Source organism: Phaethon lepturus, unplaced genomic scaffold (genome assembly GCF_000687285.1).
Source record: "Phaethon lepturus isolate BGI_N335 unplaced genomic scaffold, ASM68728v1 scaffold18522, whole genome shotgun sequence".
In the NCBI taxonomy this organism is placed as follows: domain Eukaryota; kingdom Metazoa; phylum Chordata; class Aves; order Phaethontiformes; family Phaethontidae; genus Phaethon; species Phaethon lepturus.
The window spans coordinates 14,770-27,467 of NW_010522826.1; the positions used below are offsets into that span (position 1 = coordinate 14,770).

The 12,698-nt window shown below is 42.0% G+C and overlaps 1 protein-coding gene across 1 annotated transcript; it reads left to right on the top strand.

Moving 5' to 3' along the window:
• The first annotated feature begins 5,549 nt into the window (after positions 1-5,549).
• LOC104616809 (transmembrane protease serine 11E-like) lies at positions 5,550-11,426 on the top strand. Its single transcript, XM_010281949.1, has 5 exons — positions 5,550-5,676; positions 6,308-6,503; positions 7,330-7,589; positions 8,377-8,519; positions 11,265-11,426. The coding sequence occupies exons 1-5, from the start codon at positions 5,550-5,552 to the stop codon at positions 11,424-11,426; spliced, it is 888 nt and encodes a 295-aa protein (XP_010280251.1).
• Positions 11,427-12,698: the final 1,272 nt, after the last annotated feature.

Genomic DNA, 12,698 nt, shown 5'->3' on the forward strand with positions numbered 1-12,698 from the left:
ACACTGTTTTCCTAAATGTGGCATAAACAACTATTTTTGCAGCTGTATGTGGTTGAGACAAGATATGACACTTTAATTGTTACTAATTGATGCTTTTTCTTGGTAGTGCAAACAACTAGGGCAACTAGTAAATGAGCAGGGCAGCGAAATTGTCTCTCGTGCCTTACAAGTGATTGCTTCAAGGCAGGGCTTGCAACACGCTGGCTGGCACAATGCGAACAGCTATGCTGTTGACCAGGCCAAAAATGTCAAGCTAGTAACAAACGAAGGCAAGGCCCTAATGAGGTAAGCCAGTAAGCAACCTGATTTTCAGTAGTATCATGTAACCCAAAGTGCTCCCTGCTTTTGATGGGATCTACTGTGGACTTACCTGAAAAATAGTGTCAGTTAGCTCAGGTTTCCAAACACATGTGTGTGCTCTGGGTTTGGGATCTTGGTTTTGAGTCCTGGGTATTGTGCCCTTAATTTCACCTATCCTGATCTGCACAATGGGTTCCCGGGTCTGTTGCTAGACAGACCTGCTTTCATCTCTTAAAAATTCCCTTTACTTTGAGGTTTTCTCCATTGCTGTGGTGGTTTCTTCAGTACTTGTGTTCCAGCTCCCAGTGTGAGATACATGGACAGGGCACTGTATCGGGCAGATCTCTAAAGCAAAGCTGTGCCCCTACCCTGGTGAATACAGTGTTGAATTTATTGACAGGTGTCGCTGGCCTTTTTCCTTCAGCAGTGGGTGGGTGGGAGAGTACATCAGCTGCATAGTTGTGATACATTATAAAATATACAAAAATTCAAAGCTGTACAGACATGCTATTTAAGACTTGCAGTCTATGTGTGTAAGACTTGTTTCTCCAATTACACACAAGTTGGTCTAACTGGGAGCAATGGGTAAAATTTTGCCCATGTGAGGCTTGTACTTTTTTCTAGGTGCCTCGTAAAAAGGCAAACAGAGGTATAGACAGGTGCCTTGCAGAACAGCTGCGTGACTCACAGCAAAACTCAGTGCAGTGAGAACATGCCAATTGAATTGCTTCCGGCACTGCACTTGAACAAGCTGGTTGCTCCTTTTGTCTTCTCGATGAGCTTTGCAACATAATGTAAGTGTTAATAATCGACTACAGGCTTTATAATTAGGCATTATGAGGTAAATGTCTCTCCACCCAGAGAGGAGCAAAAAAGACATTATTATCAATATTGCACTTGAAGGCAAAAAGTGCTCTTTCATTGATGATTACATTTGTTGGTTTCTTACCAGTTTCCAGCTATAAAATGTTAGTGACCCAAACAATGAGCTAGTTCTGAAGGTTGTATGAATTTCTAGGAAAACATTAGATGCTCATCATAGTTGAAATAAATAAGTAGGGCCAGGTATTTCAAAGCACTTCTTGCCAATATAAACATATAGGTGAAGTAGCCAAATCCTTAGCACAGCTCAGCATCCATTTTTTTCCCCTCACTTTGTAACTTACCAAACAGTAATGTTTACACCACCGCTGAATCCCTCTGGTGGCCCAGCTTTTACTCTCTGGTGTTACTATGTTTTGGTGTAATGGATCTTGGCAACAACCAACCATATCATCCATGGAAATTTATGGAATACAACTGACATTCCTGAAATGCAGAAGTACCTGTACTTTAGGGTTTTCCTCCTTTCATAGGAATTGAGAAAGTACAAGAGAGCATTTTTACTAAAGGGGACCTTGCAAATTGTTGCTTGCACACCAGTAAAACTTACTTATCTTTATTATGTGAACAGTTCCTGTTTATAATGAATAAGACTATGTTGCTATATAAATGTCCAATTGTAATTCATCTCCCATTCTTACAAAATAAAGCAGCGGCTGCATTCGCATACGGCAGCCCTAGCACTGCCTTTGCTCTGTAACATTCCCCACAGTCAAGCTGTACATGCACTGGAGTTCTGTTTGTTTCCTTTTTCTATCATAATCCGCTTAATATCATATTAAGAAATTAATGAGTACACATCTAGTAATGGTGGATTGCAAACATGCAATTCACTCTGCATACCAGGAGAAGTGTCAAGCCCACGAGCAAAACACAAGTGATCCAAGCACAGTAGGTGACAAGGATGAGCCAGAGCCCTTTGCATTCAAAAGTGACTCCTCCTGCTTGGTGTGGTTTTGGATTAAAACTAGGATATTATTCTGTGTAGCTGCAAAGAGAAAAGAGAAATTAACTAAGTGGATAAGGACAGGGATCTGCTGAGAAAGACTATCCAGCTGCATAACGTGAAGCTGTAGATACTCTACAAGAATCTATATACAATTTAAAAATTGTATTGCAAGTATGATTATTTTTTTTGTTTTTTAAATTTGCTTTGACTGCTGGCAACTAAAATGTAGCTCTAGTAAAAACAGCATTCTTGAAGAAGGGAATGAAGGGGAATGGCCTTATACCTTGAGCCAGTGCTTGCTATTGTCAGCATGAGCATGTATCATCCATAAACATGCAGCATGCATGTTAAAGGAAGGAATATATTGCCAGAACCTGCTGTGCCATGCAATAAATTGATATTAACTATCTCTTTTAGTATTAGTAGTGTACCAGACACCCTGTTGCTCGATAAGATTGGGGAAAGGAGGGTGAGCCACTGCTATTGTCAGCTGGCATCGCTGCAGTGAAGTCAGTGCCTTCCAGTCTCAAAGAGAGCACAGAGTGAGTACCAGATCTCCTCTGGCCCTCACTGGTGTAAAATGCTGCCAGTTGATTTTTTTACACAAAAGGAACTTCAAAACTTCCACTGTAAAAAAATTTTTCCCCAACAAAATTGTGGATCTTGAGTAATACAGGGCTTGTTTTGTCTGTACTCCCCTCCAGAAGCATCAGGGTCCAGCAGGATGGGGGAGACCCTGCGCATGGTCCTCAGAGGATATTGGCTGGCTGGAGAACTGCAAGCAGCACCATAGAGAGGAGTGGAATAGCCAGTGCAAGAATGTGACCACTTATGAGCTACAGTGGTTTCTCTAGCAGCCCCCCTCAGCCATACCCCCTGCGGTGCTCTGTACTCAAATAGCTGTCGGGTGGGAATGAACCACGTACATGGGAAACCTTGTCTGTGCTGTCCTTGCCTTACCCTGACTGTTTGTTTGTTTCAGGTATGGAGGCGAAAAGAGCAGAAGCCCTCTTCAATGACAGTAAGTGAGGGCTTTTTAAGCCTGGGAAATCTCTGGTTGTTTTAATTAGCATTAATAGTCTCTGAGCACTTTTCCTGGCCCTTAAAAGCCTTTTCTCATCCTCCTGTCTAATAAATGTAACCTTGTACTTCACACAGATAGAAATCCATCTCAGTCATAAGGAAGCCTTTTTTTATTAGTGTCTTCTGGGATACTTAAGAAGACTGGCTTGAAAATAGTGGTGATGGGGTAATAATCCCTTCTACAAAAAGTCTACACCAATGCCGAGTTCCCTGGTCAGTTTTTTTCAGTGAGGTGTTCCTTCTGTTAAAAATATCAGCAATTCTGTGAGAAAAGAGCAAATGTCAAGAAAAGAGCAAGTGCTCAGGGCTCTATAGAAATCCCCAGCGTTGGGGAGAGAGGAGATATGCAGGTTCTGCTGCATGATCCTATGGCACGCTTCTGCCTCCAGTGGTGCTGGTGTGAAAGGTGGAGGGTGCATCTTAAATGTAAACCCTGCCATCTAGGAAACAGAGGACTTAGCCAGTGAGGGCTGAGCACTGTAATGTTCAGACACTTGTTTATTTACTAGCCTGGTCCAGTTAGTACTGTTGGTACCAGTGAGAGCTTTTATGCTGTGTCTGCTTAATTGTGTATTTGGACATGCAGAGACTAAGCTGTGTTTCTACATGAAAGCGAAGATATTTCAGATGACTCCTGTGTGTATGTAGTAAAATTGAGTGAGTGAGGAGGACTTCCAATAAAGGAAATTAATTGCTTGGGCTAGTTCATTGCTTTAATGTCAGGCACAGCAGCTAGCTGAAAGGTGTACTATAATGTGGTAAAGGCAGGAGAGCCCTTATCATGGATTTGAGTGCATTTTATATTTGAGCAGATTATAATTAGAAGCAATCTCTATTATAAATTGATTAAAACATCTTAAATAGAATACTTCAAGTCTAATCCTGCCTGCACAGGGCAGACACCCCATCCTCTGTGTCCCTGATGTAAAGTACTAGAACTGCCTCTTGCAGCAGCGACTGCAGAATCTGTTTCATATACACCTGTCTTGGATGCTGTGGCATAAGAATTTGTCTCTACTTTGCTACCTGTTGTTTTCCTGTATGCACATTAAGTGATGAGATTTACACCTGGATATGTACCAGCATGTTATTCAACTGGTGCTTTAAGGATGGCAGCCTAGCAGAGACCTCTAACACAGCCTGCGAGTGAGAAGTGCCCCAAAAGCCGGTAGGATTGGGCATGTGCAGAAGAGTTTGGAATAATGGCTTTCTGTGTGCTCTCAGAAACTGGGAGTATGTAATTGTCTTTAGCGTGCATTGGAAGGAAGGAAGAACCATAAGGAAATGTATGGAAGTTACATCAGCCTGTGATTTTAGTGAAGGTGTTCTGGATTTTGGATTTGGCTAGTAGCAGAAAATTGTTCCTTATGGAAATATAAAGCAATATGATTGGTCTTCTCAAGGTATTGCTGTAGGGATTAAGTTGAGGTAGTTTGTTTCAGAGATGTTTTTAAGCTTTCAGAGAAGGAAGTTGGCTTGTTTTGAGATTTAATAGTCATAAAAAGCCATCTTTGCTTACAAGTTGGGTTTCTTCTAGCTCTGGGAAGGTTTGATCAGTTCCTTAGCAGCAGGCTGCTAAGTAATGGAAGATTAAATAACATTACTTTTTGGGTCCATTTTAGGTACTGGTGTTCTGGGGCACTGATGGACCTGTGAGGTTTTCCCTGTGTTTTGAACATTGACTGCTCAGGTGGTTGATAGGGTTGTGTGGTTTTAGGACCAGTAACTGAGGATTACCAATAGCTTTCAGGAGGGAAACATGCTAGTGCAGTCTTATCAGTTATGGTATATTCTCCAGTTTTCCTTTCACACGGCAAGTTTTGGACAAGTAAATTTAGATTTCACTGATTTCCTTCATTGTGGTTTTAAATCTCAGAACAGGGCAGGCTCTACACTGAGCAGGTGAGTGTCTCCATATTGTATGATGACTTTTTTCTTTTTTTTCTTTTTAAAATTTATGAACAGCTTTCAATCTGCTGTATTATTGCTTCTGCTTTTGACTGTGAGGTACTGTTAACATAACCTTGTGCAGATCCTAGCAGGAAGGGGCAGAGGTTACACTCTGTGTGGCTCCAGTGTTTCGCTTCTGAGGACTTCAAGGGCCCTGGGGCTGGCAGCTCTCCAGTGACGTACTACCGATTTCTGCTTTGTCCCCCTCTGGGTCGCTGTCTGCAGAAGACAGGCAGTGCAATGGTTTGGATTGTGTTGTTATGGAAATAATTCTTAGCTCTGTCTCTTTTTCAATGAATTTGGGATAGTCCTGTCTGTCAACTTTCCTAATGTCTAGCTGAAATCGGGGCCTGGATGAAAACTAGTGGGTCTTGGTCCAGGTAAGATGGATTTGATGCTGTTTGGATGGGAGAAGACAGCTGAAGCAGCTCTGTCCATTGAGGAAGTTTCTAAAGCTATGGGGGAGCTTCAGCTGCTCCTGAATATCCTGAGTTTAGTGGCTGAAATCACGGGTATTTTCATTTCTGTCTGGGTTTGGAGGATAATACTTTTTGTCATGGATGCACACCATGATGGAGGTATCCATGCCTTTGTCATCTCTGGCTTCAGTTAGCATGACGCTCTTTGCCTGAAGTGCCTCTCCAGGTCCACTTGCAGACTGCCATTTGTGCAATGTGCAGTTGCCTGTTTCCAGATGACATCTTGCTGATATAATCTGTGTGCATGCGTGGTAAAAACCCATGGCTTGGATCATTCCCATCTTAGATTTTGCCTTGTTCATGTTTTATCCTAATGACAAATTACCTGGGACATGAAAGTTGGCAATCCCTGTATTTGGGAATTGTCTTGGGTGTGTGGTGAAGGTTTTGATTACTGATTTGGGCTGTTCATGCAGCTAAGCCTGAATGGTTGACCATCATGGCTTTCCATAATAGTCAGTTGTTCATTCAGGCTTCTAACAGAATGGGTTGTGCATGATGATCTCTGATTTGCGGGGCTGGTGGAAGGTATGTTTTCTTGTTGACATTAATACTATTAGAGAACCTAGGTGGTGTGTAATTTTACATACGTTTACCACAGCCATTGGCAGGCATATTTTCTAAACAGAAGAATAGCTAATACACTTTTTCTCCTTTTTGACAGTCTGTGGATTACGGCAGAATAGATCAGTCAAGTCAATGGCAAAATCATCATCATTGCGAATAGTCGGCGGATTGTCTTCTGCAGAGACTGGGGACTGGCCATGGCAAGCTAGTTTGCAGTACGGTAATATCCATCGCTGTGGTGCAACACTCATCAGCAATACGTGGCTTGTATCTGCAGCTCACTGCTTCAGAGAGTAAGTTCCTTCTTAGAGAAAATCTGCAGCTGAATGCGCCCCATTGTGTACCAAGTTGTGTGGCATTCCAGATTTGCACCACACCCCTTTCCTCCACATCCTCTTTCCAGGGGAACAATTTTCTGCCTTGGAGGAGGAAAGTCAGGGTTAAGCAGACCCATCACTTGAACGTTTCAATGAAAAATTAAAGACTGACTCTTTGGAGCAGAACCAGCAATTGTATGAGTGGAAATCTATAGTCATTTAGCATATTGAGCAAAGCAGTGCGGAAAAGGTAATGTGACTGAAATAGAGTATTTGTCTCCTGTTGCACTAAATGTTTCTAAAGGTGCTCCTTTGTGTTACAACTAGGTTGCTGCCGCTGCAGGCTGCTACCGGAAGTTATAATCCCACATTCCTACCCCTCCATTCAGCCATGAACTCCCAGCACTTTTTTGTTTCAAGCACAGCAATTGTAAAGCTGCAGGGCATGTAAAATGGAACAGCTGATTAAACAGATTATTAACATGCAAAAAGAGTATTGTCGATGAAGGGTATGCTAGCAGAAGAGCTTTTTGATTTGATTACACCCTGTGGCCACACAATGGCTAGGCCAGGGACAAGGAGCAGGGGAGGAGTATGAGACCATGGTTGAAGAGGGAATGCAGGATTGCCCTCTTCTAGCAGCAGCCCACAATTATGTGGGACAGTGTTATGGAACATGATGGACACCTTAAGAATCTAGTAGGGAGCTGGCTTGAAGGAGCTTTACAATAAAGACGCGCACCAAGTTTAAAGTCCCAAACGCTTGCGTTTACTGCTAAATACTTACTCTTACCTTTTTCAGCATGAGTCACCCTCAGAAGTGGACTGCTACTTTTGGAGCCCTTTTGAAGCCACCAAGTTTGAAACGATCAGTCAAGACTATTATTATTCATGAAAAGTACCGCTACCCAGAACATGATTATGATATTGCACTTGTGCAGCTCTCTAAACGAGTTGAGTTTACGAGTAGCATACACCGTGTTTGTCTGCCTGAGCCATCTCAGACTTTTCTGTACAATATTTATGCTGTCATCACAGGCTGGGGAGCACTTACCAATGATGGTGAGTCACGAGTCTACCAGGTGACCTATATGTTACATAAACAGTGGCTCTGATCTACTACTGAATTGATACCACTTCTGTAGCCATATGTTTTATGGCAGCAAGCCTCATGCTTTGTCTATAAGCAATGGGGTTTTGTTTAATCATAAGCAGCAGTTTCTTGTTCTAAAATGAGACTGGACAAAAACAAAGCTACAATCCACTGAAGCAGAAAACAGGAAGACGACTGTTCTCTTTTTTCCAGCCTTTCCATTTCATACTGTAAATTCGTAAGACAGGTAGTCCAGCCATGCATGTATTTATATAGCACCTAAAAAAATATTCTCCAAGCCCTAGCCAAAAGCTACAGATAACTCTGTGGGCTTGCAGGTAAATTTGCAGAGTGAGCTGCAGATGGTGACTTACCCAAACTTGCACTTTTACCAGGCCACGCTAAGTAGTAGATTTAGCAATGGAACCAAGATGTCTTCACTTCATAACATCATCCCAAATTGCTAGGTAATTTGTGTTCCATAGTATTATATGGAACATGTGTAAAATATATGGCTTTACACTTAAGGCACTATGTACCATGCGATCACTACTTCTGCCTTAATGGTACAGTTCCTAAGTGAGACTATGATTATGTACATTTCCCTTAAGGGCCTAACTTAGACCAACAAGTAAAACCTCCACATTAAACCAAGTCAAGCTGGTCCTCCTTAAGAGGACATTTAATGCTCTTCTTGTATCTTAACTACTGCAAAGTAATTCTGTTGATAAATACCCAAACTATATTTTCCCTCAGGTCCAACTCCAAATGCTCTTCAGGAAGCAACAGTGAAACTTATTGACTCAAACACTTGCAACAGAAAAGAAGTGTATGATGGGGACATAACGCCCAGGATGTTGTGTGCTGGATACTTGGAAGGAGGAGTAGATGCTTGCCAGGTAACTGTAGCAGAAAACTAGAAAGAAAAACTATTTTAATGCTGGCTCCAGTATCTAGTTGACCAAATCTTAACTGACAGTGTATTAGTCCTTTAAATAGGTTCCATTCAAACAGGAATTAAGCTGTAAAATGAAATAGCATTTAGGACACATAATTTAGCACATGAAACCCATACTAAAAGATACAAATTAGTATAATTTTCAGAACTTAAATATTTCATAGCATGAAATTAAATTCTTATTATGTAACTCAGAATAGCTGCTACAAGGCCATTTGCTTCTCATAATTTCTTATGTGTGAAATCTAACTAACGATTTGCTTGCAAAGTGATATAACAAGACATTGACAGAGATACTAAATGCTGAAATACTAAATTTGAGCTAAAAATTAAAAGTCTTGAGTAGCCGAGATCAGACATCTGTATGGTTGGGAAGGAAGAAGTTTAAGAATGTAGCAGTTAAGTTGCCAGAAAAAATGCACTGTCACTTATAGAAATTAAATTCTGGACTGGATGATCTCATAACAGATCTGTTATGATCTTTGGTAACAGTCTTGGATCAGTGGAAGAAAAACTGTCTGAAACAAAGATAACTGTAAGGAAACTAGGTGTAAATGGAATGGTAAGGATACATGTGGGGTGCAGGTTTGCAAATGTTGCAAGGAAATGCTTATGTTAAAAAAAAAAATAATTCCATAATGATAACTTTTTAAAAGGTAATTTCTATTTATGTTATTTACAAAGAATGTACTCCTAAGTGCTGGTTCAAAACAGACCCTTTCCAGAATCCCAGTCCTACATATTTATGCCCAAAGAAAAACTCCCTGCACAGTAGGTCTGGGAAGCTCAATTCCTCTGTTCCTGTGTGGCTCAGCACTGAAGAGACCCGAACAGAAGGGTGCAAGTGCTGTTTATTTCAGTAAAACATTTTGGTGGAAGATGGGGAATTTGTTCTGTTATGTGAAGATTGCCTTTCAGCCTGTAAGGTTTCCAGTTTAACTATTATTACCGTGTCATGTTATTAACAGTATCTGAATTCAGCTTGTGAAAGTAGCTAACATCTTAAGGCAATATCTTCTACTTAGAAGACCAAGATTCTGATTAAATCCTTTTTGAAATGGTATTGCTGCAAGTGTCTAAAAGAATTTGTTGAAAGGATAGTGATTACCATAAGAAAAAAAAAAAGTTCCTGTTGGCTTAGATTGCTGTATATATGTAGAATTATAGAATTGTTTAGGTTGGAAAAGACCTTTAAGATCATCAAGTCCAGCCACTAACCTCACGCTGACAAGTCCACAACTAAAAAAACCATGTCCCTAAGCACCACATCTATACATCTTTTAAATACCTCCATGGATGGTGACTCAACCACCTCCCTGGACAGCCCGTTCCAATGCTTGACCACCCTCTCGGTGAAGAAATTTTTCCTGATATCCAATCTAAACCTCCCCTGGTGCAACTTGAGGCCATTTTCTCTTGTCCTATCGCTAGTTACTTGGGAGAAGAGACCAACACTCACCTCACTACAACCCCCTTTCAGGTAGTTGTAGAGAGCGATAATGTCTCCCCTCAGCCTCCTCTTCTCCAGACTAAACAACCTCAGTTCCCTCAGCTGCTCTTCATAAGACTTGTGCCATTCACCAGCTTTGTTGCCCTTCTCTGGACACGCTCCAGCACCTCAACATCCTTCTTGTAGTGAGGGGCCCAAAACTGAACGCAGGATTCAAGGTGCGGCCTCACCAGTGCCGAGTACAGAGGCACAATCACTTCCCTACTCCTGCTGGCCACACTGTTTCTGATACAGGCCAGGATGCTGTTGGCCTTCTTGGCCACCTGGGCACATTGCTGGTTCATGTTCAGCCAGCTGTTGACCAGCACCCCCAGGTCCCTTTCCGCCGGGCAGCTCTCCAGCCACTCTTCCCCAAGCCTGCATTGTTGCATGGGGTTGTGACCAAAGTGCAGGACCCAGCACTTAACCCATTGTAGCCTCGGCCCATCGATCCAGCTTGTCCAGATCCCTCTGCAGAGCCTTCCTGCCCTCAAGCAGGTCAACACTCACAGCCCAACTTGGTGTCGGCTGCAAACTTACTGGGGGTGCACTCGATCCCTTCATTCCAGATCATTGATAAAGATATTAAACAGAACTGGCCCCAATACTGAGCCTTGGGGAACACCATTTATGACTGGTCACTAACTGGATTTAACACCATTTGCCACAGCTCTTTGGGCCTGGCCATCCAGACAGTTTTTAGCCAGCGAAGAGTACACCTGTCTAAGCCATGAGCAGCCAGTTTCTCCAGGAGAATGCTGTGGGAGACTGTGTCAAAGGCTTTACTAAAGTCCAGGTAGACAACATCCACAGCCTTTCCCTCATCCTCTAGCCTCGGTTACCTTGTCATAGAAGGAGATCGGGTTGGTCAAGCAGGACCTACTTTGTGTTTCCCTACTTTGTATGGGGAGGAAGACGAGGCGGGTGGGAAGCAGTGTTTCACAAAACAGAAGAGAAGTTGTTTGGGGTTTTTTTTCTGTAAAACCACAGCGGCAGGTCAGGAGGTTCCAAGGCAAACAAGAAAAAGCCACAGACTTCCAACTTCAGTTTCAGAAACAACCTGGATTCTTCACAAATGGCAGCTCTTGAAATACTGCTTGTTTGCTTCTCTTACTGGACACACCCTCCTGTGTATGGAGAGAATTATTTTCCCTTCTGATCAATTAAATCTTTTTTTTTCCCCTCCTCTTTCTCTAGGGGGACTCTGGGGGACCACTGGTTACTCCAGATTCTAGACTGATGTGGTACCTCGTGGGAATAGTGAGCTGGGGAGATGAATGTGCCAAACCAAATAAACCTGGAGTTTACACACGAGTGACTTATTTCCGTGACTGGATTACCTCAAAAACTGGCATCTAATTCCAAAATCAAAAATGGATTTAACTACATAGACTACATGTAACTCATATTTGTCTATAATTCTGAAAGGTTATTTTTTTAGTATATATATTCCTATGTAGTTTTGTTTGAAGCAACCTATGGCCGCAGCAAGTGCTATTTTTGCTGACAGAGATCCTAACCCTTGTGAATTTATGCTAAATATATGAGATTGCCTGCCTCATCTCTGAGCCTTGAAACATTCTCACTTATCAGAAATTATGAACTGATGTCATTAAACTACCATTTTAAAGCTACCAATTTACCTGCTTTGTAAACCCAAACATTTTGCCGGAAAAAAAATTTTTTTTCTTCAGCCACGACCTCCTTCCTCCAGTGAAGCAAATGCTGTCACAGCTGTGTTTCTAGCAAAGCGAACCCATGATTATTATTCTTGTTAGAGACTGTGATCTGCACAGACTGCAGCTGAGACCCTGGATGCTCACTCTGCTCGGTGGCCTTGATTGATAGCTAACAGTGGATCAGCAAGGACTGAGGGTAGGTCCTAGCTAAGGAAAAGGAGTATTTCTATGCTTGCAGTAAGTTGGAAGGGAAAAGAGCAAAGCTTAATGTTCTTCTTTTTAAAGAAGATTTTAACAGGAAATTTTTTGTGGATTCTGTGAAGTTCAAGGTACTTGAAAGTGCTATTGTGGAAGTGCTTTATCACAATACTGTGCTGCTACGTCTGTACCAGTTGCCTTCTAGGTCTACTCTGTTCCACTCACAATATGCTTAAGATACAGAAACACAAACTCTACACCAATTTATTTCTACTAAGTGTGTCTCCATGAAGAACCTCCCTGGAAGGAAACCCAGCATTTAAATTTATGCTAAGGGAAAAATAATTATTCACCACAAATAACTGGGAACTACCCTTTTTTTTCAAGGAAGTGTGCTTTTCCAAGGGCATGCCAGCCTCTTGCTTCACTGATGGATCCATCTCTGCCATGAATTAATATGATCCTGTCTTATGAGGCTGAAGAGAAATTTCATATTAAAGAACAGTCCTGTTAAGAACTTCAGAGTAAAAGCTGTCCTTGTACACTGATGAAAGCACTTTTCCTACCTCTGTGCATGACATCTAATGGATTGCTGGTGGAAGGGAGTCCAGTGATGTGGCTATTACTGTCCCCTTGAGTCCAAGCCTTCAATATGAGGATCCAAAACGCCACTCCAGTATGGTCTCCTGCAGTCGTTGGCCACCAGACTGCTTAGGCTGTGAATGCAGGACTCACAGGAGTCTGTATGAGACAT

Excerpts from the sequence above, each read along its gene's own strand:
- LOC104616809 (XM_010281949.1), top strand. The coding sequence starts at position 5,550 with ATGGATTTGATGCTGTTTGGATGGGAGAAGACAGCTGAAGCAGCTCTG. Across the intron at positions 6,504-7,329 it reads GCAGCTCACTGCTTCAGAGA|CATGAGTCACCCTCAGAAGT; the intron begins GTAAGTTCCTTC and ends TACCTTTTTCAG. Across the intron at positions 7,590-8,376 it reads GGGAGCACTTACCAATGATG|GTCCAACTCCAAATGCTCTT; the intron begins GTGAGTCACGAG and ends ATTTTCCCTCAG.